This window comes from Diorhabda carinulata, chromosome 3 (genome assembly GCF_026250575.1).
Source record: "Diorhabda carinulata isolate Delta chromosome 3, icDioCari1.1, whole genome shotgun sequence".
In the NCBI taxonomy this organism is placed as follows: domain Eukaryota; kingdom Metazoa; phylum Arthropoda; class Insecta; order Coleoptera; family Chrysomelidae; genus Diorhabda; species Diorhabda carinulata.
The window spans coordinates 28972982-28999660 of record NC_079462.1 but is presented as its reverse complement, the minus strand read 5'-3'; the positions used below and the strand labels follow the sequence as shown (position 1 = coordinate 28999660).

General features: G+C 30.6%; 6 protein-coding genes across 9 annotated transcripts in view; 2 read left to right on the top strand and 4 right to left on the bottom strand.

The window, feature by feature from the left end:
• The window catches only part of LOC130891068 (protein artichoke), a 47779-nt gene extending 44847 nt beyond the window's left edge, over positions 1-2932 (top strand). For both annotated transcript variants that reach the window (XM_057795581.1, XM_057795580.1), the window contains exons 9-10: positions 696-983; positions 1038-2932. In XM_057795581.1, the coding sequence (XP_057651564.1) occupies positions 696-983; positions 1038-1621 (872 nt within the window). In that variant the 3' untranslated portion in view covers positions 1622-2932. The remainder of the gene's footprint in view (positions 1-695; positions 984-1037) is intronic.
• A 1906-nt stretch (positions 2933-4838) lies between these two features.
• On the bottom strand, positions 4839-10750 carry LOC130891067 (WD and tetratricopeptide repeats protein 1-like). Its single transcript, XM_057795577.1, has 11 exons — positions 10624-10750; positions 10370-10572; positions 10207-10318; positions 9920-10116; positions 9664-9862; positions 9302-9610; positions 8728-8831; positions 8382-8559; positions 8114-8321; positions 7021-7220; positions 4839-6945 (listed from the first exon to the last, which is right to left on the bottom strand). The coding sequence occupies exons 2-11, from the start codon at positions 10570-10572 to the stop codon at positions 6781-6783; spliced, it is 1875 nt and encodes a 624-aa protein (XP_057651560.1). The 5' UTR covers positions 10624-10750; the 3' UTR covers positions 4839-6780.
• A 1695-nt stretch (positions 10751-12445) lies between these two features.
• Positions 12446-16171, bottom strand: LOC130891066 (PR domain zinc finger protein 5-like). The gene is made up of 3 exons (XM_057795576.1): positions 15954-16171; positions 14678-15796; positions 12446-12963 (listed from the first exon to the last, which is right to left on the bottom strand). The coding sequence occupies exons 1-3, from the start codon at positions 16080-16082 to the stop codon at positions 12715-12717; spliced, it is 1497 nt and encodes a 498-aa protein (XP_057651559.1). The 5' UTR covers positions 16083-16171; the 3' UTR covers positions 12446-12714.
• Positions 16172-16959: 788 nt separating this feature from the next.
• LOC130891065 (transmembrane protein 80-like) lies at positions 16960-17497 on the bottom strand. Its single transcript, XM_057795575.1, has 2 exons — positions 17241-17497; positions 16960-17182 (listed from the first exon to the last, which is right to left on the bottom strand). The coding sequence occupies exons 1-2, from the start codon at positions 17461-17463 to the stop codon at positions 16989-16991; spliced, it is 417 nt and encodes a 138-aa protein (XP_057651558.1). The 5' UTR covers positions 17464-17497; the 3' UTR covers positions 16960-16988.
• Positions 17498-17538: 41 nt separating this feature from the next.
• LOC130891062 (arginine/serine-rich protein PNISR-like) lies at positions 17539-25477 on the top strand. 3 transcript variants are annotated; one of them, XM_057795572.1, is made up of 11 exons: positions 17539-17552; positions 17683-18341; positions 18393-18610; positions 19253-19404; positions 19463-19552; positions 19605-19713; positions 19882-19932; positions 20220-20320; positions 20439-20595; positions 21949-22267; positions 23196-25477. In XM_057795572.1, the coding sequence occupies exons 2-11, from the start codon at positions 17869-17871 to the stop codon at positions 23401-23403; spliced, it is 1878 nt and encodes a 625-aa protein (XP_057651555.1). In that variant the 5' UTR covers positions 17539-17552; positions 17683-17868; the 3' UTR covers positions 23404-25477. The 3 variants fall into 3 exon arrangements, with proteins under 3 accessions (XP_057651555.1, XP_057651554.1, XP_057651553.1); XM_057795570.1 differs by lacking the exon at positions 17539-17552 and having other exon boundaries at positions 17569-18341; positions 23196-23424; positions 23720-25477; XM_057795571.1 differs by having other exon boundaries at positions 17539-18341.
• Positions 25468-26583, bottom strand: LOC130891063 (aminoacyl tRNA synthase complex-interacting multifunctional protein 1). The gene is made up of 3 exons (XM_057795573.1): positions 26427-26583; positions 25857-26348; positions 25468-25808 (listed from the first exon to the last, which is right to left on the bottom strand). Exons 1-3 carry the CDS (start codon positions 26556-26558, stop codon positions 25509-25511), a joined length of 924 nt encoding a protein of 307 aa, XP_057651556.1. The 5' UTR covers positions 26559-26583; the 3' UTR covers positions 25468-25508.
• Positions 26584-26679: the final 96 nt, after the last annotated feature.

The window sequence follows — 26679 nt, the reverse complement described above, 5'->3', positions numbered from 1 at the left end:
TGTTGAGCTCGAGGATCCAGATACCTGACTTCTCATTGATGTCAGTTATCATATTAGTTGTAGTTATTCTAAGAATTGATTGGAGATGTACAATCGTAAGTCTTTTGCGATGTTTGTTCTTATTTTATTTGTTTTCATGACGAAAAACATCTGCTCACATAAATAGGTGCTACAATTAAAATCTTTCTCCAACCGTATCACTTCGATTACTCGACTCAACTGACTCAAGTCGAGCCGACGCACTCGTTTTATATGGTTAAGGAAAGTTCTAGTCTATACTCGAAGTGCGTGGAAGATTCTATCGTTCACGACAAAAATAATAGAATATTTCCGCTTGTTGCTAAAAGATGGCGAAACTGTCTTTCCCTCTCGCTTGTCTAGGCACGCGCTGCCCTTGAAATTACTTATAAACATCCGTAGACTTGACACGAGTATTTAAAACATCCGTAGAGGAATCGAATGATGTCTAAAAGCTCTAAAAGATATTTTCTGCATAGTCTCCGGCTATGCAGGATTCTGGTAATAGTACTGGCTCTACCAAGTACCGAAAAGTCTATCTTTGAAACGATACCTAAGTCGGTTGGAACACAAAACAGAATCATTTCTTTAACGGGTTTGAACAAATCTTATAAATATCTTTCTCATTGCACCACTCTTGTAAACACTCAAAGCGTTTAATCATCAACATTTTTTAGGATCTGAAATAGTGATTCGTTTGATGAACACTTCAATAACGACTCTTCCTCCAGCTTTGTTTTTTCCCGTACCCAGATCAACGAAAATTATACTGGATGTCACTGGCAGTCAGTTAACCACCATCAACCCACAACTTTTAGCCACTTTTGAAGATCGAAGAGGAGATTTAAAAATGATTGGTCTAGAAACCAATCCAATTATTTGCGATTGTAGTTCCAGAGCTTTAAGAAGATGGCTGCCATTGCACATGACTACTATCAAATGTTCTGCACCGCAACATCTCAAAGGTAATCAAATATATTTTCATTATTTTGGTCATAACAATTCTTGTATATTGACAGGGAAGTTGTTGGTGGAAATCGGGGATGACGAACTGACTTGTGACCCGAGGAAAATCACACCGTCGACTGCTTCACCTTCGACATCTGTTTTTACAAAAGGCTCTAAAGTTCATCCAAAACAGACGGAACCAGATATCATATGGTCAATGCCTACAACAGAAAAAATTAAACCAAAAATAGCTCAAGCGGGTCAAACTCCAATTACAAATGATGATACATTAATTATAGGTATTGTGGGGGGAGTGGTGGCTTTCATAGCCATATTAATAATAATAATATGTATTATAAGACTAAGAATGACTAGTAATCAGTATAGGGGAGGTCCGTTGGCTACTGCTAATCCGATGGTTGGTGTAGTAGGACCTGGAAGTAGCTGTGCGTGTAGCATTAAAGGTGCTCCATCAGTTTACGCGGTTCCACCGTATGCAGCAGCATATTCTGCAACATTGCCACATAAAGTTACTGCATCGGGACAAATTCTAAGGCCATCCAGTTATTCTACCATGGGAAGGATGCCGTATCAAACAAATACACAACCGTATTTTATAGCTACGTATCCTTCTGACGAAAAAATATATCGGTAGCTTTAAGATTATGCGATTAAAAGTGACGGTCGTCAAATAAATCTTTGATTTTATAAATCGGCAATCAATAATTCTGTTAATGTTTCCTTGTACTCTAGAGGATAGAAATATACAAACGATTTAATTATTTTAAAAAGTCTAAAGATGGAATGAGTTTACTAGAATCACACGAATGAGCAGCACATACTACAACAGTTCGTAGGGAAGCTTAGAAATATTAAATTATTTGTAGGCTTTCTAGGGCTGACTCAGTCAATATCAATCGGAGCAACAGACAACTTCTGAAAATACCAACCACAAAAGTTGACGAAACGTCAAGTAGTTATAGTTATTTTAAAAGACGAATAGCCCAAGAAACATTAAAGCGAAAGCTTTTTCTTTATCAACAGCATACATACACACTCATCAACACGTATACTACATAATGTGGTAACTTATCCACCACCTTTGTTCATCGGTCAAATTCCGAATCAGTTTAGGGAGCGATCGCATTGTTGTTCAGAAATTAATCGAATTAATCAGGTCGGAGTCATATGATAGGATCCTTTCTACACTTGTAGACCGGTGGATAAATGTGACGGGTTGATCTGTATATCTATGGTTTGTTTTTTTTTAATTAAAAATTATTTATTTCCCTTAAATGGCTGTCTACTGTTAATTCTCATGAGCAGCGTCATAAGTTGCTTTCCAATTTATTAAGCACTTTGTGGGCTCGACGCTCATGCGCTTGGCACACAAAAATCAATTACAACAAACTTCTCAACTTTTATGTCAAGTGTCAAACTTGAAAACATGTCACAAATTAATTGTTAATTCGTTGCAGTGTCCCAAATACAAGATACATGATAAATTAAATAAAAAATACGAATACTATGGAAACACTTCTTTCTTATTAGGTATATATCCTTTTTGAGCCCTTTTATATTTTTTTTTTTTCATTAAGTAAAAATGCATATTCTCAATTGGTCTCTGAATCCAATAATATAAGAAAATTTTGTTTTAAGCTAACACATCTCCACACATCCTTCATTACTCAAGGCAATATCGTTAAAAACATTATCAATTTGAAAAAGATAGGTTGGAATTCTCAATATCATATTATCTAAAGTTTAAACTACCCCCATATCACTGGTAACGTTTAAACCGAAGTTTGTCGGTTAATGCCATCTATAAAGCGTGAAATTAGTCGATCTGTGTTTTAAACTGACGTTTGATGTTTATACTTCACTTGTAAAATTGCCTATGATGTTTTCAATTTCTTAACAACAGCTTATTGTCATACCAAAATCCTTATGACATAAGCTACATGATTATCTAGATTTTTCAATACATTTTTGTATAAAGTATATAAATATTTTTACGTACACGCCATATTTTGTTGGTTTTTTATATTTTTATAGATAATTATATATTTAATGAAAAATATTTCTGTAATAAATGTACGTAGTAATTTATTTTATTTAATGTTTGTCTTTATAACGAATTTGTAATATAAAAATGTTTTTCATCGATATTTTTTTAATGCACAAGGTACTTATATGAATCCACAGAACATACTCGAGTTTTATTTGTCAAAACTACTAAATTTTCTCTGTAACAATGGAGCCTGAAAACTCCAATGGCTCTTCTACAGGTAAATTGCCAGACATGAACACACGGACTTTCAACTTGATGCACTTCGACGATCATATCAGTGTCTACTATACCTTGATTTATAGCATATGAATGTTCTTGGTTTACTATACAGTCATTAAAAGAAAGGCGTTTGGGAAATTCAAACAATTCAATATTTATCTTGACAATTGACATTGACAGTAATAACACCTTTTTATTACATTAACGTCACGATTGGTAAGAGGCAGAACAAAATTTGTGTTGCTGAAGTCTACCTTATTGGGTTTGTTCTGTGTATGAATCATAGCAACTGGAACTATATTTTTAATCCCTATGTCTTTTTTCCATTTCGTGGGTAGATAACTAGTACTGCAACAAGCCAATAACAGCGAGTTGATTATTGTTGTCCAAGGAACATGTTTAGAACTACAATTCAAGCTGTGCATCAAATTTAATTTTCTTGTAGATCCTTCTGATTCTCTGCTATGATTATTATTTCTTCTACATCCGATATGTTAATACGTTCTAGTTGTCGGTATCCATTATGAAGTGGTTTACTATTTTCAGCACTTCTAATTGATTCATCCTGGTTAGCTATGAACAGTAATGGACTCAGATTGCCTTCTTGTCGCTATCCTTATTATGTTGTGAACGTCTCTGATTTCATGTTTCTGCTTATTACATTCTTTCTTTGTACAGGCATTTAGTGACTTTCGTTAATCTGCTGCTAACTTTTCTTTTTTGCAGGTTAAGCTTCTGCTTTTCCGAAATCCACTTTGCGTCTCTTTCAAAGTTGGTTCTATTTTAGCTCACAGTCTCTTTTCGATAATTTAGTGGTGTACATAACAGGGATATTCCTTTATAACATTTTACAGTCTTCTGTTTTTCTTTTTGTGCACTGGCAGCATCAAATCCGTTTTCCAATCTTCAAGGATCATTTCTTCTATCCATACTATGTTGAAAATTTATAGTAGTAATAAGGTCGCTTTTTCTCCCTTGTTCTTCATCATCTCGGATGTGATTTTATCTTGTTCCGGTGCCTTCCCATTCTTTAGCTGTTTTATTGCTGCTACCAATTCCTCTTTAGTTATATTACATCTTCTTCTCGAGTTTTGTTCATCCTCATGATATATATGTACGTAGACAAATTATAACAGCTTTATATTCAACAATACAATTGTAAGTAAGTATTAATCAATTTAATTATTCATTTTATTGCACCATGTTACATCTGTCGCAATTATTGGAATAAGTAAATACTGCATCATACATTTCACAAATTGTGTTAACAGTTTTTGCAAAACACTTGGACAACTTTTAGATCGATTTAACACAGTTGCAGATATCACATTGAAGATTTATGAATAATACAATTTAATTAATTGATAATAACTACATTTATTAATTGATCTTCTACTCTAGATGCTCCTTTAGCTGTTAAAGTATATTATCAATATATAGTTTAAAAGTAAAAAATATTTTTAGCAGCATCAATATTTTCAATTCATGTTTCCCATTATCTTATTTTATTATTTTCTGGTTTCCAACATGTATGTGTTTAGAGTTTATCCGGAAAAGGATGGTATACTAATTTAACAAATAATTTTTTCACTTCATTTTATTTTTTTTTAATAAAGTTTAACAATAAAATTGTAAAAAATTTAAAGCAATAAATAAACGATAACTCACGTATCTAAAAACACTATCCGTTACAATGCTGTACACGTTTTTGTTTTTTAATATCATAATATAATAGGTAACAAAGATTTTATTGAAATGTGTACAAAAAATTATAATAAAAAACTATAAAGTATTAGAAATTTTGTTACTTTAAAAACAAAAAATATTTTAATAATAGAAATATTAATTCAAATCTTATACTTCAGGACAAAAAACAATATCAAATAGAATCCCAAAACTATGTACCTCATAATAAAAGGAGATAAATTATATTTTCACTGTAAAAAATGGATAAATTCAATATAATAAAAAATTATGCAACTGTACAATGGTAAATATAAAGATGCCAATTCAAAAAGCAGATCTTTCAAAAAATAACACTTACTTTCTGATTAATTTAAAAAAAATATTTCATGTTTTTAGTGAAATAGTTGTATCAATATCCTTATACAGGTTACAACAGCATGAGTCCATTTTCAAAAATTGAGTAGATTGACACCATAGCAGAGCGCTAGTGGATTAGTTTGAGATGCTGGAAGACAAACTTTTTCCTGACATCATGCGTTGAAATCTATTTGTTGTTGTAATGATGAAATTCATTTTCATTTCTGTGGGACGTTAAAAAAAATACTTAAATAAAGTGCCACCAATCATCGAGAAACTGTCTTTGTATTCTCCTAAAGTCACAATGTGCAGGCAAGTATGGAATGGAATCTTTGGAAGAGCATTGATATCTGTTTTCCAATCGCATCTTATCTCAATTAGGAACGTTTTGGAGTGGCATGAGTTCTTTGAAATCCCGAGAATGTGAATCGTCCTACAAGATTGGAGACCAACGTCAAGTAAGAAATCAAGGCAAAGCTGGAAATCAGTTTACTCAGTGTATGAAGAATGGGTGCGTATCTACTGTTTTATTGCCGAAAAAAAAGTGAATGAAAACTTTAGGTACTAGTGCTCAAATTATAAAAAATAAATGACAATTTCTTTATACATACAATGGTTTTTAATAAGTTTTGATAAAATTTATTCTGGCCCACCGTATATCACGTAGCCAAATAAAAGGGCGTTAGGCAGTATTTCCAGAAAAGTTACAAAAATATTTGAAGAAAAACAATAAAACAAAAAAAAACGATTAAAAACTATTTATGACGAAGGTTCACTAAATATATAAATTTTGAAAGCATTCAATATGTTTTTATATATAGGCTTATCTGCAGAGCATTTAGGTTCTCCTTCACTTCTTTCGTCCCTTCCTTTTTCCCTCCAGCTCTGGATATTTTTTTCTTTAAGGTCTTATTCCACTACTTCCCTCCACCATTTTTTTGGTCTAGCTCTTTTCCTCTTACCCTCTGGTATCTTCCATGCAACTTATTTCATGAGTCTGTCTTAGTCCATTCGTTCTAAGTGACCTAGCCATTGTAACCTTCTATTCAATATGTATCTATTCCAAAAAATTTCACCCCGCAAATCAAATAAAACGGTGGGCAGATTAATAATCTGAGATAATACATATAAATATCAATTTGTGTAAATATGATTTGTAAAATTTAATATCAGAAACAAAAGATTTCATTATATTTTTCTCGAGATATTGTAGATCTATATTGCATAGGTCCCGACAAAGTTCATTCCAAGTTATTTTGTCAGCTAGTATGTTAAAACCAACCAAAACATCAAAGACAATGAACGTGTTCAAACACACTCGGGAATTAAAAGATTTTTAATATTACATCTCACTATAAAAATGTGAAATTTAACCATATAAATAAAAAAGAAATATGTGTTATTTATATTAAAAGACAACTTTCTGCAAAGCATCCTTCTTTGTATATTTATATATTATATGAGCGAACAATGAACCACAACTAACATGTCTGACAAGAAGGTACCTCATTAGACATGTGTACTCCCGGAATGGTATATCCCATGTTAACTAACATAGATTCCAAAGGGTCCATCGCCATTCTATTCTGATTCGCTTCTACCACTGCTTGAACGTCGGTTACTACACGAGGATTTACAAAATCGTCCTGGAAATAATGTTTTAAATAAAAATTTATAAGAACAACAGACAACTACATATTAAAAGAATAATTAAAACTTACAAGTTCTGGAAGTGGAGACCAGAGTTTGACACCTGAGTCTATGCCACTGGAAGCTATAAAACAGGCACTGGGATGTGGTTGAATACAGTTAACTATGGATACGTCTCCAAATAAAGCCGTTACAATTTTAGATTTTTTTCTTTCCCAAATGAAAATTATTCCTTCATCTGATCCAGCGCATACATAATTTCCGTCATCACCTAAAAAGTCAATGCAAAATTATTTTCAAAGAATAGCCGAGATATTTTAGTCTACTCTAAAAATTCTATATTAAGCTCAATACTATTATTGTTTATTGAGTCTTCATATCTTCACCAGATGGTAAAGTTTTTAAATACTCTGCCAATGAGAGGGTTCTCTCGGACCAAGTACATCTCAGCATTGAATCTTCCAAATGACGTAATTATTAATAAAATAAGAAGATTAAATTGGAAGATATTATAGAACAGGAGTAGACGCTAAAATATTTGGAATGCCTTTCAGGGAGGAATATTTGCCATCGTAAGATGTGTAGAAATGGAAAGAAACTGATAGAGCTGATCTGGAATTGCAGTAGGAACTCAATGCAATAACAAAAGGTCTTTTCGTTTTTGGTTACTGATCATTCAGGCATCGAGACCAAAATACTTACCAGCAAAGGAAGGCAAAAACCTTTTAGTGGCCTATGATGTAGGAAAATTCACTACAAGGGTTTCATGAAAAGGAATTGTTATAAAATGCCCTACCATCTGAAGATAACACAGTGAATGCTATCGAAACTTTTAAAAGCAAGGACATGACCTCCTTGAAGCTATCCCAGGTAATGGAGATCATTACAATTCAAGAACTGGAGAGCGAGCTGTAGATGGTCCAGTCAACAGGGCAGTACTGATGAGGGACACAATAGCCTTTGGAAATAACAGTGTAAAATTACTTCTCTCTCCTTTTTGCAAACCCATTTTTTTGTGTATTCTTGTACAAAGGTTAAGACCTACTTTGGTCTTATGAATTTCTTTTTGTTGGTGTTATTTGTCAAAAATGATGTAAACTAACTAACCTAACCTAATTTAAATTATAAAATTTATATTTTCACACCATATTTTGGCATTTTTACCTAAGAAACTAGCTTCCTTGATATCAGTCGTAGTGTTACAATGGCCTAAAAATCTCTTTTCAAAATCTAAAGATTCCAACCTTTTCTTTTGTTCATTTTCATCTACTTTTCTAAAATATCTATCTTTATCTTCTGAAACGTCCATGTCTTTTTCTTTGGGTTGACTGGAGGCAAAGAGCTTTTCCAGTTTCACTTGTAACAAATTTATCTACAACATAAATTACCTAATATAATATAAAATAAAAATGCAACTTTAATTGATACTTGCCTGTGGATTATTACTATTTTCTGGTAAAGCTGAAAAATAATCCAACCATTTTTTAGCTTCAGCTGTCCATTTCAGTTCTAAAAGACATTCTATTAGGCCTACATAAGCCTGCAATTTGCTAGGCCAATTTTGAATTACATGTAAAAAGTCTCGTGCAGCATTATACAAATCACCCATCCTTAAAAAAGATAAACTTAATTATTTAGTAGATTAATTGGAAGCCACATCTTTTACTGTCAGTTTGACGTCTAAATAGTTTGAGGAGCACATTTTACCTGCTTTGAATGTTATATCCTTCATACATAATTGAATGTAAATAGGGCAGTAAATTAAGTCAAATACTTACCATTTTCGTTTAATACACTGATTTGCTCTGTCTATATAAAAACAAACGCAATTTTCCTCAGGAAACTGATTTATTTTAGGTTTATTTAGAAAAACATTTCCTTCCTAAAAGGAAATAACAAATGTAAAACCAACTATATCTGTTCATAATCAGATTAAAGGTATGACATAAATTATTAAATTATATTTCCATTATTTATTAAATATATAGGATATGCCCAATGAACTGATCTGTGTCATGTATAAAGGAAACCACCCGTAATATTTGCCTAAGGAGCTTGTTTTAATTAAAATATTTTCAGTTTTATATGAAATAAGCAAAAGTGAATTCCAACTTTGATTTTTTTTAGTATCTACAATGAATTTCAATCTAAGTTTATTGGAAACATAATGTCCAAAGGTTTCTGATTAACTAATTTCTTTTAAAAAATGCAGCCTTTTACAAAAAATTTATTTGCCTGAATAATTTCTATATATAATTTAGATATTATTCAGTATATCAACTCAGCTCATTGTGGTATACTCTGTATATTGTATACCTATAAAGAAATTAAATTTATTATAAAATATCTTACCAAATTGTAACACTGATTGCATACAGGCAACTGTTTCTTATTGAAAAACTGAGGCACCTGAATATCTTTTATATGCCTAGAATTATTAATGTCAAATAGATAAATTTGTTCACCTCCCATATTGGCCAACATTTCGGACCCAGCAGAATTGAAAGATATGTTAGTAACAGCTAATTTGAAGCTACTAACACTTGCATTTTCAACTGCCAAATGGCCCGGAGCATAATATTGAACACAATTTTCTGTTTCCATTTCCTTTTTAGGTGTCTTACTACTGCCATAATCAATACGGAAATTAAAATGATTACGCTTAAAAAAAATAGTTTGGAATATTGGATTTTGATAATTTAAGAATATTATACCTCATGTTTGAGAATATATGGTCTTAACATTCTTCTATCATATAATCTAATGTAGCAGTCATTTGCCCCAACTGCAATGTAGTGTGGTTTTGTTGGATTAACTGCTATGCATTTTACTTCTCCAAAATTATCGCTAAGGTCAATTAAAACTTTTATTTGTGATAAAGAACAATCATGTTGTTCTCTTAGATCATATTGACTAGAAAATAAACAAATAAATGAAGATAACTGTCCATGGATAGGTGATTCATCTTACATAATGAGTCCATCTTCAGCTGCAGACCAGAACAAAGACGGTTCAACTGGAGAAGTTGCCAACCTTTTTACTCTATTAACATGACAGCTGCATTCAAGAATTGGAGGTCCTTTAGCTATAGCTGTAGGTATGGACTGTACAAGAACTCTACAATCTCCAGAAGCTGTTGCTAATTCAGAACAAGAAGTTCCTAAAAACTATGTTAAAATATAAATTATAAACTTCTTGAGTTACAGTTTATTGATGATTAATTTCAATTCCTAAAGACTGAAGATAAAACTGTTTACCTTAACGGAGAAAATATTTCCAATATGATGTGTTGGTATTACATGTAATTTCTTATGTCTAAAAGGATCCCATAATATGACATTTGTATCGTCAGAACCAGATGCTAAATGTCTAAAAAATTACAAATATAATATTCATTTAAAAAGCATCCTATGAACTTACTGTCCATTTGGGGTCCACTCTAGACAATTAACACAACCTTGGTGACCTTCTAATTCAAATTCCAAACCAAGCCGCTTTATCAAACTGTCTGTAAATTGTGAATGTTGTTTGAAAAATTTGGAGGTTTCGGCATTGTTTTCACGAGATTGTAGCAGTTTTATAAAGTCTCGTTTAGTTCTCCATTTTCTAAGTTTACTCTCCATCTGTAATTTTGGTATTACGAAATATAGTTTCTGTATGAAAATAAATTAAACCTTCTATTCTTTAGACATCTTTTTCAAATAATGTAGGATAGTACTTGCAAGTTGAGTTTCTTATTTAAAATGTTTGTTAAAATTTATTTGTAACTTTTGATAGATAGGTTCAAAACGTCAAATATTTGTTTTTAATCAGTTTTGGTATTCAACTAGAATGTTGGCTAGAATGTTCGAAGTATCCATAGACACACAGCGTTGAATTTAACTCTATGATCCATATATAAACCCTCAATCATTCCAACATCTTATCTATAAGGATTTTTGGCAACTATGATCGACTTAACCAGATTATAATCTGCATTTTTGAAAAGTAATCTGAATCACGTTCACTGGAAACTTATAAAAGTATCCAGTTGTGGCCATACGATAGGAAGATGGTATCCTTCCTCCACTAATATACAAGTCGATCGGCTGATAGGCGATCCTTTTTACCAAGTATTATAAGGAATTTTCGAAAACTATAGCCGGAGGTATCCCAGATTGAAATTTAGTTACAGTTTCACATTTATAGGTCATTTTGAGTAACGTGATTTGAGACGTCTGCTGTATTTTCGTTTTAGAAAAAAAATACTTTACTTCATTGTATAGAGAATTAATTGTTACGAACACTCTTTGGATTGAAATGAATATCTTTGGCCACAAACAAATGAAAATAACACACCAATATAACCATAATTTCAATGTAAATAACGCAATATTTGTCCCCCAAGATAATATGGCGTTTAGTTGTGACGTCACCCCACAATGACGTATTGTTGAAAAACAATCTAATTAATTTTATCAATTACCTTTAATCGTAATGAAAAAAAGTATATAGAAAGTAGAAACTATCCGAGGAATAATAAGGAAACTTACATGCTTGAAGTGATCCAACCAAAAAAGGCAGGGACTTATAAATTGTCATTTTTCAATCCATGTTCTCGTGTTAAATGTTTTTTGCTGCTTTTTGAAAAATTTGGAAATATATTACATGTTTGATTTGCCAAAATAATCCCACAATTTTAAGGTACAGAAATGTGATTACTAAAATGTAACTAGAATATTGGTGAGAAATCCAATAACCTCATCTTATGATCTTATGGAAAAACGATTTTATAAAGCGCTGTTTATTATACGTACACAGAGAAAAAAGTTGCTTATTTTACACGTGTCCCATTTTTAAGGTATTTTTTATCGTGAATTCAGGAACTGGATGAAAATTAATAACATAGAATAGAGTAGATATTCATTGTTGTAAATTTAAATGAACCGCGAAAATAGATTTGTTCTGCCACGTACCATCGAAGGCACTGGCATCGAAAATCCGCAATGTTGTTATCACTGAATAACAACTAATCGTAGGCAATTTAACAAGTGAAGTTTGAAGCTCAAACTTAAATTTAAATTACAGATATCAACTTTTTCACGTTTTATAGATGGAGTTTACCGACAAACTACGGTTTAAACGTTACCGGCGATCTGGGAGTATTTTAAAATTCAGTTTAATATGAAACAGAGGATCCAAACCTAACTTTTTAAAATTGTTCACATTTTTACAATATTATAAAGGGTTTTATGAAATAATTGAATATTTAGTCTTTATATTTGATGCACTTGATGATGATGATGAAGAAATTATCAACATTTGCGACGCGTCGAGAACTAGAGTTCAAACCATAGTTTAAACTTTGGTTTAATCTCCAGTTTTATCCTAAGTTGTAAAATTGGCCCTAAGTTTGTATTTCATCTTAGGGTACGTTCGGTGATGTTCAGTTTCCGAACATGAGACGGATTACTTTATCACTTTTATATAAATAATTTTGAATAAATAAAGTTAGAGCACTTCTATAATAATTTAATAAATTAAAACCACCCACTACATGCATACTGAATAAATACTTTTGTTATAAAAATAAAATGAATTTGAAAAAACACTCAAACATATATATCACAATACATTGTAAATAATACAAATTATGATAAACATATATGTGTATGTAGAAATTACAAGATGAATAGCTACAATAAAATGATATACATTAGTTTGAGATCTACAATGTAATTGAAAAATCACTAATTTATGACTAAACATTATATCACAAAATGTATCTATGGCACTAAGATATGGACTTCCTGCTGGCTCAAAATATCTTCCATTGGTTTTCTATGTACAGATGATCGCAAATGTTTTCTCAGAGATCCTCTCTGTTTAAAAGCCTTCTTGCAATGGACACATTGGAAAGGTTTATTTCCTGTATGGATATTTTCATGCTCGTGCCAACTAGAATATGCGGCAAACCTTTGGCTGCAATATTTGCACTGATACGGTTTCTCACCAGTGTGAATTCGAATATGAACCTGGTAATTATAAAACAAAAATGCTGTTCCTAATAATTACTGTATGATTAACAAACATTCATTTTCAACATTGATACAGACACAACAATGTAAATAAGTTGGAATTTCTGGAACCGTTGCTGATATTCATACTGAACACACTGTTAACACTACAACTACACCAACATTCCCAATTACACTGTCTGACGCACGTTTCGATAACCAAGTTGTAAACTGAACGAAAACAGTTTATCTTCAGTCTCTGAACATGATAACTTGGTTATCGAAACGCTCGTCAGGCAGTGTAATTGTTAGTGATGGTGTAGTGGTAGTGTAAACAATGTGTTCAGTATACGGTGTAAATAGTTTGTTGCCTATTGATAAGTGATAATTATAATATCCGCTATAAGTAAAATATTCAAAAGTCAGATTTTCATTTAGTGATTTATTTATTTTTTGATAAATAGTTAAATATATTCAATACAATTATAGATTAATCATTGTTACTTATATCAATTTTTCAAAGAAGTGAACTACTTATTTATATTAAGTTTAAAAAGTACAAATTAAAATTTCAAATACACTTATTCTTTATTATTCCATATATCACTGAAAAGATCGTCTCAAAACGAAATAATCATTAGATTAGTTGAGAACTCAAATAGCACCTCATTATTTAAATAACATTATATTAAATGAAAATAAATTTTTAATTTATAGGTATAATTGAACAAACCTAACCTAACCTCCTTGGCGAGAATATTCATATTTATTCCTTATTAAGGAACATCAATGACGTTTCCTCCTGGAATTATTTTTCGCAGGAGAAGGTTATTGTTGGGAGAATTTAGTATAAAACAGGTAAGTCAAGGTAATAGGTTTTAGTTTACCTTCAGTCTCTGAAGACGATAACTTGGTTATCGAAACGCGAGTCAGTGTGATTGTGAGTGTTAGTGTAGTGGTAGTGTAAATAATTGCAGTAAGCATGAAGGAAAGGATGGAAAAATATACAATAATCTTCGAAACAAATATTTAAATACAGTTTTCAGATTTTTTAGTGGTCACAAAAGTGTTGAAATTTTGGTTTACAAACTTCCATTTTTATCTTAAATGTGTCGAAATAATAAACAAAATGAAAAAAAAAAACTATAGAAAACATTAATTTATCGATTTTTTTATGGCAACAAACATAAATTGTACTTCAATATTTTTTTCAAAAATGTTTTTTCCTTACTTTCTTCATGCTTAATGCGACAAAAATTGTGAATTTTTTTGGAAAGCACATATAAAGACGAAAAAAATAAATTGAATATCATAATTTGAGCAATTCTTACGAGTTATTAATAGTTTTGAAAAAATGAAATTTTTGTTGCGGTAAGCATGAAGAAAAGGAAGGGAACAGAGTACAATATTTTTCGAAACAAATTTTTAAATACAGTTTCCAGAGACAAAACGGGGAATTTGTGGTTTTTGGATTTTTTAGAGGCCACAAAAGTGTTGAAATTTTGGTTTCCAAACTTCCATTTTTATATTAAATGTGTTGAAATAATAAACAAAATTTTAAAAAAAAATATAGAAAATAATAATTTTTCGATTTTTCATGACAACTTTCAAACATTTAGCAAATAAATAATCCATACAATAATTGGATGAATAAAAAACAAATTAATTATCTGATTTTCGTATAAATAGGTGCTACCTTCATAATTATTAATTGAAAAATATGAATTTTTACCTTTAAATTTGATTGTGTTGTGAATATTTTTCCACAATGCCAACACTGAAACTTATCCTTTCTCTCGACAACTTTATTTTTGAGTTTAGAGTCATTTTTTTTCTCGGAATGTTTCCTGTTCATATGCATCTGATAGGTTTTCCTTTTTTCAAATGATTTACCACATATGCTGCATAGATTCGAAGAATGTTCAAACCTTATTTTTCTCAATTTTGGTTTAGGTTTAGGCGGTTTTGCTTCTTGATGTACAATCACCAAATGACTGTGTAGATAAGAAAAAATGCTAAAAGTTTTAAAACATATTTGGCAAGTTTTTGATTCAGAATATAATTCTATATCCAATGGAGAATCATTCTGTTTTTTAATATGTACATTATGCATGTGAGCTTCCAAGTGATCTTTTCTTACAAATTTTCTTTCACAAATGTAACACTCGAAATTCTGTCTCTCCTCTTGATTTGAATGTAGTGAGCTCATGTGTCTCTCCAATGTACTTTTTTGTGTGAAACCTTTATTGCAAATAGTACAAATAAATGGTCTTAAGCCTGTATGAACTCTTCTGTGTCTTTGTAAATCAATTTTTTTAGTGAATAACTTGGCACATATGGCACATTTCCACTTTTTCTTAACAACACCTTTAGAAATTTCGATTGTTTCAGTGTGTTCCTTCCTTTCATGAATTTTTAGTGCCTGTTTGGTATTCCCTTCCCAATCACATATCAAGCATATATAATCCATTTTTCTACTGTCGGCCATAGGACAATTATTTTTCTGATGTGCCTGCAGCTTATACCAACTTTTGAATTTATTTTGGCATAATTTACACGTAACTTTCTTCTTTGGTTTGAGTTCTTCATTTTCAGAATCTGAATATATTTGGTCAGCATAGAAAAAATCTTCTGATTTTAACGAAATATCACTTCCATTTCCTACATCGATAAATGAATCACTAACTTTTATTAGGCTATCTACGAGTTCACTTTTATGTATCCTACCATCTTTTATATTGTATAAAATTTCATTGTTATTGTTGCACATTTCTATGAATGTCCATATTTCTTCCAGTTTGTTCAAACAATTTTGGCAGATCATTTTTGGAAAAATGTCATCATCTTTTACCTATAAGAAATTACAAACCGATTCAATATCTAATCTTAAATTGAGTTTTCCCTTTATAAAACTTTTAATCTCTAAGTAAAATTTTTAACAAAGTTTTTTATTTAAATATGTTTAATAGCTTTTTATTAGTAATTTCAAAAAATTGTAAGTAAATTACCTTCAAATTTGTTATATTCTGAATTAAAGTTACATATTTAGGGGTATAAAATATACTTCTCGATTCTCCAGTTTTTAAACACAACCGACATATTGTTGGAAAATCTACGATTGTAATATTTGTAACCATTTTTATTTCCCTTAACAACTGTAAAGTTTAAATAAATTGTTTGTTTACGCTTTTTGACATTTGTAGCTTTGATTTGTCACTTGACAAATACTTGCCTATATTGACATATAGGCAGTTTTCCCGAAAACCATCGAACTACATAATCAAACAGTATTTTTTCTTCAATATAACGTAAACATAAATACAGACTCACACCATATAATTGAAAAGTAATCTGTTGGGATTGAATACATACGTTTATATTAACAATATGAACTTAATATAGTAATTATAAGAATGTATAGAAAGTAAAATTCAACAATTTAACAAATAGTAGGTGGTGGTAGTATGAAAAACCATTCAAAAGCTGTTTGCGAAATGTAAAAATAAAAAACTATTTATTTTCAAAATCTTCAGTCTATTACTTTATTCATTAATCTATGACCCATTCTAAAGCACGCTTTCATTGTTTATCGTTGAAAATAAACGTAAAGAATATGAATTAACTGGGTAGTTACTGAATCATCGATAACGTAAAATCTCAATAGCTATTAACAATCTCCAAATAATATATAATGCAATATGCATTAAATACCGCTGTAGCTCAAGATAATACAAGCGGAGTTATGGCGTTGTATATAAACAGGGGTAGTACTTAAAAATAGCTCCTGCAGAGGAAAAATGAACCTATATCAGGGATATTTCAGAAATTAACCAACTTTCTCACGAAATTGATTCTATTAACAAATAAAAACATTCCAACGAGTTATTAAGAACAGCTCAATGCTCTAAATCGTCATGTCTCTATTTTTTAACTATATTTTGGCAAATATAACCAATTGTTTTTTGCACATTGTATTACTTTGCAAATTTTACATATTTAATAAAACTATATTAAGTGTAATTACTTGTTTATTGAAAAAATATTTAATAATATTCTGGAGTTTGGCAACAGGAAAATAAACACAATATGCCGGTAACAATTTCTGCAGCACAAAATCCCAATTGCATACCACATATAACATATTCAAAACGTAGTATTTCACTTTGCCATATCATTAAATACACCACACCTAACACTGATGGAATTGTCAATAGAATGGCAACAATAACGGGCCACTCTAAAATAAAGTAATAGGAGTTATTATAACGACTGATTAATAATAGATTAGTACTTACTTTTTTCTGTTAAATTTCCTCTACTTGCTAGTAAAATTCTAAATATTTCTATTAAACATACAGCCATAAATATACCAAAATCAGTAGAATAATGGTCAAGACTATTAAAACTAAAATATTTTACCGATATCATACCTATTTCACACACTGCAAATAAACCAAAATAATATGAATTTAAATATAGTAGTACTTCGAAAGTTAAAGAAACATTCATTTTAAACATTTCTTTTTTGATGTTTGTATTAAAATACGAACAGATCAATACTTTTAAAGATAACGCGGCAGTTTTTCAAGAAAAATTCTTTTGACTATGTTGGTTACACTGAATACTTAGATATATCTATTTTGTGAAATGTTCTGTTTTACAGAATACTCTGAGAAATTTATAAAGAATAGTTTTAGAAATAGATCAATATTTTAAAATTTGTTTCTTTTAATGCAGGATCAATTTGCTGAATGTGACAAATTAAGTTTCCATTTTGAGTCAATACCTATGCAGCAATCATTTGTCATATATATGTCATGTAAGAGTTTGCCGATGTATGTGATATTTCTAGCAAAAAGTGTTTTGCCTTTAATTATACAGAGTCTAGAATTTTTCCAGAATTTCTTACCGTAATTTAGAACTATGTATTCAGGAAGTGACTCAAATGAATCCCAAAAGTATGCCCAGTGGGCCCTCAACCCAGCATCTTTTCAAAATGTTCCCGGTGAACAAGTCGATTGGGCAGCGCTAGCCCAGCAATGGATTATAATGAAAGAAGCAGGTCCTCCTCCAATGCCGGGAGATCCACCTATTGCTCAGAAAGGAAAAAGAATCAGTACCGAAGGTGGAGAAGCTGAAATGGATGTAGAAAATGATAAAGAAGCACCTCCACCTCCTGTATGGAGTTCAAATGAGGTACCTCCCCCGCCAAGTATAGATACATGGAATTGGAGTGCTCAAAATCCATCTTGGAATTGGAGTAATAATTGGGCACCTCCTGTACCTCCTCCTGCACCAAGTATTAGTGGAGTGAAAGCCCCGCTATTGCCTACACCTAATAATTCTTATGTTGAACCTATTGAAAGCACTAGTGATAATGCTACACCTTTTGGAAGGTAGTTAACTGTATAATTTTGTAAAAAACATGTTCAATAAATTTATTTTAGTCATACAAATTCCAACAGTCCCCATTATTGGAACAACACTTCAACTTCACCTACAAAACATATTAAACCTCACAACAAAAGATATAGTAAAGTAAATGTACCTATAAGAGCACCAGCTCCAATCACTCCATCGGCAATTCCAGTTGACACAACAGTAGTATCAGGAACAACTTTAGACAATGCCAAAAGGAAACAACTACCAGCTTGGATAAGAGAAGGTATTAATGATATATTTTTTATCAGATAAATGATACACAAATTGTCTTTTTTTATAATGTATACTTTATTTGACACACATGAGAATGAAATGAGTTTATTAAATCATCATAGATAGCTCTTTGTGCACCTACAAATCTCTATTGGGGTGGATTACTCCCCTTGTTCTTTTTGTTGTAGTTTTTTTTGTCCTGACTTCAGCTTTCTCCATTCTTTTCTGTTTATGCATATTACTTTCCAGTCTACTATTTCTAGGATTCTGATATCTTCTTTAATTTGCTTTCTCCATGTATTTGTTGGTTAGGTTAGGTTGTGTTAATCCTTCTCATTAATTCTGTAGGTCTCCTTCTTGTGATGTGTCCTGCCCAATTTAGTGTTTGTGTTTTTAAATACCTTGTTATATTTTTTCTCCTAGCTCTTCTTCATTTTTCTTTTTCCATCTGTAATATTAAGTCCGACTATAGTTCTCAGTATTTTTATTTTTTATGTTAGTGTTCAGCTCAGCCTCTATTCCATCTTCTCCAAGGGCTTTCCCATTAAGCAGTCTTTTTATTTGTTTTTCTACCTCAGTTTTCTTTTGGAATGTCCCAGTTATTTTAGGATCATTTTGTAATTTACCATTCTTATCTTTTATCCTTAAATAGGTTTAGAAAAAATGGAAAAGGATAAATTGAAACAGATGGAAAAACAAAAAGAAAAAGAAGAAAGGGAGTCTTATTTGGAAAATTCCAAACCAAATAAAGAGACAATTGAAATTTTGAAGTCTACAATGAAAGAACGACAAAAAAGTAGATTTGTAAGTATACTCATAGCAATATAACAATTTACTTTACTTTTCCATGCTATAATATTAGGATAGTGATGGTGAAAATTCTGAAGAAGATACCAAAGTGAAAAAGCAACAAAAGAGCTCAGAACCAGCACCTTTGTCCCATGATGAATTGGTAATTCAATAATTATTTTTTAATTAAAATTGTTGAAAAATTTTATTTTTAGATGCTAAAAGTAAGACATACTATGACAGAAATCTTATTAAGTGTAACTAATCGGCATATAGAATCTGTATGTAGAGAGGAATTGCAACGTTTTATGAAAAATCGAAAAGGTATTCTAATGTGTACATTTTTAAATATATTTGTGATTAAAAGTTTGTTAATAACACCGCTATTAGGTTTGATGTTATCTCACTACGGTAATTTTTTTTATTGTTATTCCTGAGATTGTTAACAGGGTATTTATGGGTTCAGTTTGTTAAATTTGTTGTTAACTTCAGCCTCCCAAGCAGCATCAGCACCCAGCGGTGCCACGATTAGAAGCCGACTTGGTAAGTATTCTAATTGTGTAAAAATCTATTTTTTTTTATTATTACATATATATTGTCACGGACTTGAACTTTCCATTTTAAATAATCAAAATTATAACAACTTTTTTTCTAATTATTAGAAATGAGTAATTTGTTTATACAAATTTTGTAAATTTCCACTCTACAAGTTGAAACAAAATGAAAGTTCATCTCTTGGTAAGATTTATAATGATCTTGTTTGTTGTGCAATTTTCGTAGCTTAACATTTTCAGCTCCAACACAATATTTAATATGTTTAATGATAATAGGGTTGGGTATTTACGGAGATGATGATTCTGGAACTAGTTCAGGTGATGATACTGATGAAGATTTTCGCAGAAACTCTAGAAATTCTGATGACGAATTAAAGGTACGAGCGTTTTAATTAATTAATCAAGTTTAGAGATTACTAGATTACTAAAATCTTGTCAGTATGACTGATTATAAATATTCATAGTGTCAACAGTAAAAATATCATTTTGTTGCAGGATACAATTAAAAGGAAAATGGCAGATTTCCAAAAAACCGAAAGGGAAATAGAGAATAGGTTAGAAGATGCAGAAAGGCGCAAAGGAGGTAGCTTAAGTAGATCACAAAGTCCGGAATCCAACGATAACGAATCACAGGTAGACGCTCGAGATCAAGGTCAGTATTTGAAAAAAAAATTAAATAAACTAAAAATTACTTTGCCAGTAATTTTATAGTGCGATAAACCAGATTGTGTACAACATATTGTAAACAATAAAAACAATTGGCTTAGAAAGCAGTGGAGTTAGTAACTCTTAGTGAACATTTGTTAAAGTTTTTTTTTATTTTGATAGTGTTATTGAAATTTGACTTTTCCTTAGAAGGTAAAGTAATGATGGAATGTTTATTAGTAGATATTGTAAGTTTATTGCAGTTTGTTGTTTGAGCTAATTAAAATTTCATGTGGATTAGAAAAATTTATATACTATACTTTCATTTCAATTATATTTTATAGTCTATATATTCTAACAATAAACATTTATTTTACAGTGAAATTGAAACAGTGTTTTCTTGAAATAACTAAATTTTTATTTTGACACATTTTCTTATCCACTATTTTTAATATTTTTTCATACTAGCTATGAATGTAAAGTAAATAAAAAAATCGCACAAAAATAAACTTTTATGGCCACTTGCACTGTAAGGTTAACAATAGTTTAAATTTTAACACTGGCTTGGTTCTGTTATTTTAGTTGTCCCGTGTGTTAAATCAAGTTTGAAAGTTTTTAGACTATCATTAAATTAAAACCCCGAAATCGGGGGCTCAAACCGATTTAATTTTCAGTTAAACAATTTCTATCTTATAACTCAAGTAATTTTGTATGAAAAACTCAGCAGAAACAATAATTATCGCTATAGGTATTACACAATATTATTGTCTATGCTCTCATAAGTAACAAGACATTCTTTTGGTTTTGTTATGTTATATTCTTGAATAATTATAAAATATACTTAATAATGAATTTATTACTAATACAGGTAGAATCATAAAGAAACCTATTGACTATGATTGTGAATCTAATTGAGTTACATTTTTCTGGAAATGGAAATTATATTGAGTTGTTATCTAGGAAGGAAGGGAGAAAATGTGGTGTATTGTAGGCACATAACATTTGGCAGCAGTACAGGTTACAGAACACATTTATGAAGATGATCTAGATTTTCTGCAGTTTGTAGATATGGGTTTTCCCAGGATAATGTATAATGAAGCGGATCATTCTAAAAATATGGACTATTTTATTTATTATTTATTTTTATAAGTTTTGTGATTTACTATTGTGTTTTATTTTAAACAGTGGATTGGAGATTACGGTGCAAGTGGGGATTAAAATATACAACTATTTATGAGATGAAATTTTTTTTTAAATGCAGGTAAAAGTGCTTCTTTTGTTGGGACATTACTCAAGCCAGTATTACAACAAACTGCATTTTTATATAAATCGTCAGATTCATATTTAACCTATTTTCCAGACCGAAAGTATTATGAACAAGATACCAGACAAATAACATCTTCTCCGAAATCGTACGATAAACAAAAGGCTCGATCGCAGTCGAGTTCGTCGCAAGATAGCGACTATTCTATTAATAGATCGAAAAGTCGACGTTCTTCGTCAGAAGAATCGAAAAATTCATACAAAAGATCAAAAAAGAGATCATCTACTCCAAAAAAAAGACACAGTTCCACATCTTCACATTGGTCGAAATCACCATCGAGAAGAGATTCTAATAGCTCTAGAAGAGACTCCCGTAGAAGCAAGAAAAAATCCTCATCGAAAAGAACTAGATCAAGGTGCGTATAGACTCTGTTTACTCCACCATACTACTCAATCTCTGAAGACGATAACTTGGTTATCGAAACACGCGTCAGACACTGTAATTGTAAATGTTGGTATAGTGGTAGTGTAAACAGTGTGCTCACAATCAGTTGTGAATGTTACCAAGGGTTTGATAAATAAACTTAGTAGTATTGAATCGTAAAAAAAATAATAGCTTTTATATATCGTTATTTTGAGATGTATTGGAATCTTTAAGGAAATGACAGCTAAAACATAAAAATTTAATTAGAAATTGAGAAAGTTGTTGATAATAATTTTTAATATCTTTTAAGTGTATTATTTATATTTTGCTACTTTTTGCTTCATTTTTATATCTACTAAGTTCCTATCGAATTTAAAATGTGTAAAACAAAGAGAATATCTACTTTTTGTTATTGTTTGCTCCATTTTTGAGCACATTTCCGTGACAGTTTTTTGTAATATAAAGAGAACATGTAACATCTCTGTGCTTGTCAAGTTGAGGTAATTAGTTCATAAGGCTTACCACATGAAAATAAATTCAATCGCTTTGAAAAGCCTGAACATCTTGAAGCAACAAATAACTCGTAAACTGCCTATCCAGTATTGATAACTATTAAAAGATTGTTCAAAGTAGCTACCAAAATTCAATAGCACAGTGTCTGAGGAGGATTATTTTTTGGGAATTTGGCATTATCTTGGCAACAAAATATGTTGTAGTTTTCTTCGGATGCAATATAGTCAAATATAAACGACAAGACTGTCAATAAGTATAACCCACTGTTCAGAAATGAACCTGCCTTGTTTATTTTTTAATTATTGCAATCAGTTTTACTTGAATTAATGGTATATCATTTTCAAATTTGTGAAAATGAAAAAAAAATATGTATTATTAAATTTTATTATTACCAAACATATTTCTAGGTCATATTCCAGATCACGAAGATCGAGATCATCTTCATACAAAAGATCAAAAAGGACACGTTCTAGAGAAAGATCTAGAAGATCAAAGAGTTCATCGAGGAGTAGGTATTCTAGAAGATCACCTTCTAGTTCACGTTCAGATAGAAGAAGGAGAAGAAGATCAAGGTCAGAAAGTAGCAGCAGGGGTAAGAGATCTCACAGGCATTGAACAACTCTTGGATCTTAAAAGGTTGTATATTTTGTACCATTTTTTAATCCTAGTTAATTCAAAATATGCAGATACCATTATTTCTGATGCTATAACTGATCGGTACAAAATTTAAAGATCTCAATTTCTTATTTTTTAGTACAATGTTGTAATTTTTATTCATTGTTAAATATGATCTTTTCCATATTGGACTATGTGTACATATCTTTATAGGTGTGCAAAAAGCTAATTTTTTTCCATAACCTCAGTTAAAGTATCCTTCCATCTGCATATTTTTTTCTCTAAGTACGAACCAACACTTATTTTCTTTCTTCAGGTGTTTTATAAGGAGTTGGAGATCATACCTTGGTGATATAAATGTGTAAATTATTTAAAATTGCACTTTTAGCATTGATTATTGAATTAGTTTTAAGTCTTCCTTATACAAATGTGTATGAGTTTGTTTCATGAAATTCTTTTAGGGCAAAATCAGTTTTATATTGTAATATGGATATGTTTGAATATTTTTCTCCAATACAAGGAAGTTCAGTCCAAATTGTTTTTCGAATTACTTCAAGTTGAAATTTAATAACAGATAGTAGACAGCTTAAAACAAATATAAATAAACTGACTATTTAATATAAAGTGAGACATTGTTCTGGTGACAATTCAGGTAATCTTGCAGGTCAAAGTATACTACAGGTTCAATAAGTTGACATTCTATTAGCAACCAGGGTAATTAAATATGAAACACTATGTTAAAATGAACTCTGATTGTGAAAAAATGCATTTCAATTCTTTAGAATAAAGAACCACAGTGTTAAAGATGTTTGGCAATTCATATTAATATTTTAACGTAATAAAATAAACATTCTTTTAGGAATAGCCAGGTTCCATGGTGTTGAACAATATCTCAAAGTCATTTAGCTGAAATAGATAGCGAATTTTACACAATTTGTTTGATGCCAAAAAAAAGATTCATGACACAAATAATTAATTTTGAATTTCAAATTACATAATATGTTCTTGAATTGTTTTAATTTTACGGGTATACACCTTTTTTGTGTCGCTATATTCGAGGTACACCTGAATAGCATTTCAATTTTATTGTAGTACGACGTGTGGTTATTAAATAAAGAGACTGGTACATTGCTCCATGAGAATTTTTTATTGTTCAAAATATTGCAGGAAGTCTTCTTCTGTCAGTTCCTTCAGGACGCTCATAGCTTCTTTCACGGCAAACTACTAACGATCACTGCCCACTCTGATTATTACAAATGAAAGGAGTTCAGGCTATTAATTGTTTACTGTGACTTTTCATTAACAAAATTGACTTTTTAGATCTAAATAATGGCTGGCACTTTCAACAGTGATTTATTGAAATGTTTAAAATTATGGAGAGTGTCCCTATAAAAATCCGAAAATTTTGTAACTTGACACTATTTTTCCGCATTTTACACATATTTTAATAAAACAACACACATTTTACTTTTGAAAAGTCGTTAACAACCGTAAGGACTATTGAACACATTCCTCCTTCTCCATTCTTTTTTTTGAACAATATAGATTGTTTTCCTCTATGTAAATTTGATTAATTGTAATATTGGTTGATGTTTTTATGTAAAAAGCAAGCACAAGGAGGTGAACCCCTAAGTGCATTACGAATTTTCAACTTTATGTTTAACATACCTTTTTATCTCGAATATGTTATCTATTTGCGTAATTATTGGGGCTCAGTAGGCACTCACAAAAAAGAATAATTTTAGTTCAACAGTTATGTGAATTTATATAAATATTAGTTTTACAACGTAACAGTTACTGAGCTGAGAGAAGTTGTTTAACTAAAAATTCAGGCTGATTGGCACTTTACATGTACTAGATTTATGAGCTGGTTTACTTTGAAGCTAATAAAAGAAAAATTTTGTAATTACATTTATCAGAACTACAAATTGAAATAGTCACATTTCTGTTTAAGTTTGGAACATCTCATTTTCAAATAACTTAAAATCAAATTTCTTTTTTAGAACATATAACATTGTTGTTGTTACTTTTGGATTGAGCTTCTTGAAATAAAATACAGTGATGTAGGAAAAAACTTTGTTTTTATTTCTAAGACCTATCACATTTTATCTAACCACAACGTTTTTTAAAGTTTTTGAATGACAAATTCCTTTTCCTGTTACCTGAAATGGTACATTTTTATAACAAACTTGCAATGTGTCATTAGTATGCAAATCTGGAGCTACAGTTTCAAAAATTTTCTTTTTGGGATTCATAATAGAATCAGGTTGTCTGGTATATCCTTCACAGTGTACTAGATCACCAGGATTACTGTTTTCAGGTGGTATTATTGTTTCAATAATTGATCCGCCTTCTTCAGTTTGAACAGCACACATTACCATAGCTTCTGATGTAATACCTCTCATCTAAAACAATAATCTTAAGGCGCATTTTAGCAAATGATTGAATTTTACCTTCACAGGTTTCAAATTACAAAGCACAACAACCATTTTATTTTGTAAATCCTCCATTGGAACGTACTTGACTAAACCAGAACAAACGGTTCTTGGTTTTTTTTCTCCTACATCAATTTGTAATACGTATAGGCTATCTGCATCAGGATGTCTTTTAATATCCTCAATTTTTCCAATGCGTAAATCCAGTCTTCCTACATCTATTGGTAAATCATTTGAAGGTTTTTGTTGATTTACAGGTGTGTCCTTTTTCTCTTTTTTTGGCTTAGTAGGGGCTTGTACATTTTCTTTAAGAACTGGCTTTGCATCTGGAATTTCCGGTGTAAATGTACTTAATGGTTGATTTGGAATAGGAATTTGTTTAATTCCATTCCGAATTTCTAATTGGATTAACTTATTTTTCGCATCTTCTACTGCTGCCACGAGCTTAGAATTTTCTTCCTGTAATTGTCTAGTTAAAATAGCATTGTATTCGTTGTTCAATATGTTTAGCTATAACAAAAAAAGTTTTTTCAATAATATAAAATTGTTCCTAATACTAACATTAATTTAGAAATATCTTGATATTACCTCATTTTTCAATTCATCTATGGTTTGCTTTGCTACCTGAGCATTTTGCTTAATACGTTGTATAGCTTCTTTACCAGACATTCTGAAATTTATTTTCGTCACAAAAAAGATGTGACCCAACCTTAAATACATTTATGTGATCGGTAACCTAATCTTGATATATGACATGATCTGTCAGATTTTCCTCTTTTTTTTCATTATGGCTAATTACACTAATTCAATAGTCAACGTTGCTAGATAGTCTACTGGAATC

What these genes read in the sequence shown, in the direction of transcription:
- LOC130891063 (XM_057795573.1), bottom strand. Translation starts at nt 26,558, where the DNA reads ATGTATTTAAGGTTGGGTCACATCTTTTTTGTGACGAAAATAAATTTC. An exon ending in TAGATGAATTGAAAAATGAG is followed by an intron (nt 26,349 to 26,426) that starts GTAATATCAAGA and finishes TTTTTGTTATAG; the next exon opens with CTAAACATATTGAACAACGA. An exon ending in GTAATTTGAAACCTGTGAAG is followed by an intron (nt 25,809 to 25,856) that starts GTAAAATTCAAT and finishes TTATTGTTTTAG; the next exon opens with ATGAGAGGTATTACATCAGA.
- LOC130891067 (XM_057795577.1), bottom strand. Translation starts at nt 10,572, where the DNA reads ATGGAGAGTAAACTTAGAAAATGGAGAACTAAACGAGACTTTATAAAA. An exon ending in GAGTGGACCCCAAATGGACA is followed by an intron (nt 10,319 to 10,369) that starts GTAAGTTCATAG and finishes GTAATTTTTTAG; the next exon opens with ACATTTAGCATCTGGTTCTG. An exon ending in GCAATCAGTGTTACAATTTG is followed by an intron (nt 8,832 to 9,301) that starts GTAAGATATTTT and finishes ATTTCCTTTTAG; the next exon opens with GAAGGAAATGTTTTTCTAAA.
- LOC130891065 (XM_057795575.1), bottom strand. Translation starts at nt 17,463, where the DNA reads ATGTTTAAAATGAATGTTTCTTTAACTTTCGAAGTACTACTATATTTA. An exon ending in AGGAAATTTAACAGAAAAAA is followed by an intron (nt 17,183 to 17,240) that starts GTAAGTACTAAT and finishes ACTTTATTTTAG; the next exon opens with AGTGGCCCGTTATTGTTGCC.
- LOC130891066 (XM_057795576.1), bottom strand. Translation starts at nt 16,082, where the DNA reads ATGGTTACAAATATTACAATCGTAGATTTTCCAACAATATGTCGGTTG. An exon ending in AGAATATAACAAATTTGAAG is followed by an intron (nt 15,797 to 15,953) that starts GTAATTTACTTA and finishes AATTTCTTATAG; the next exon opens with GTAAAAGATGATGACATTTT. An exon ending in CAACACAATCAAATTTAAAG is followed by an intron (nt 12,964 to 14,677) that starts GTAAAAATTCAT and finishes TATAATTACCAG; the next exon opens with GTTCATATTCGAATTCACAC.
- LOC130891062 (XM_057795572.1), top strand. Translation starts at nt 17,869, where the DNA reads ATGTATTCAGGAAGTGACTCAAATGAATCCCAAAAGTATGCCCAGTGG. An exon ending in CTTTGTCCCATGATGAATTG is followed by an intron (nt 19,553 to 19,604) that starts GTAATTCAATAA and finishes TTTTATTTTTAG; the next exon opens with ATGCTAAAAGTAAGACATAC. An exon ending in GGTAGACGCTCGAGATCAAG is followed by an intron (nt 20,596 to 21,948) that starts GTCAGTATTTGA and finishes CCTATTTTCCAG; the next exon opens with ACCGAAAGTATTATGAACAA.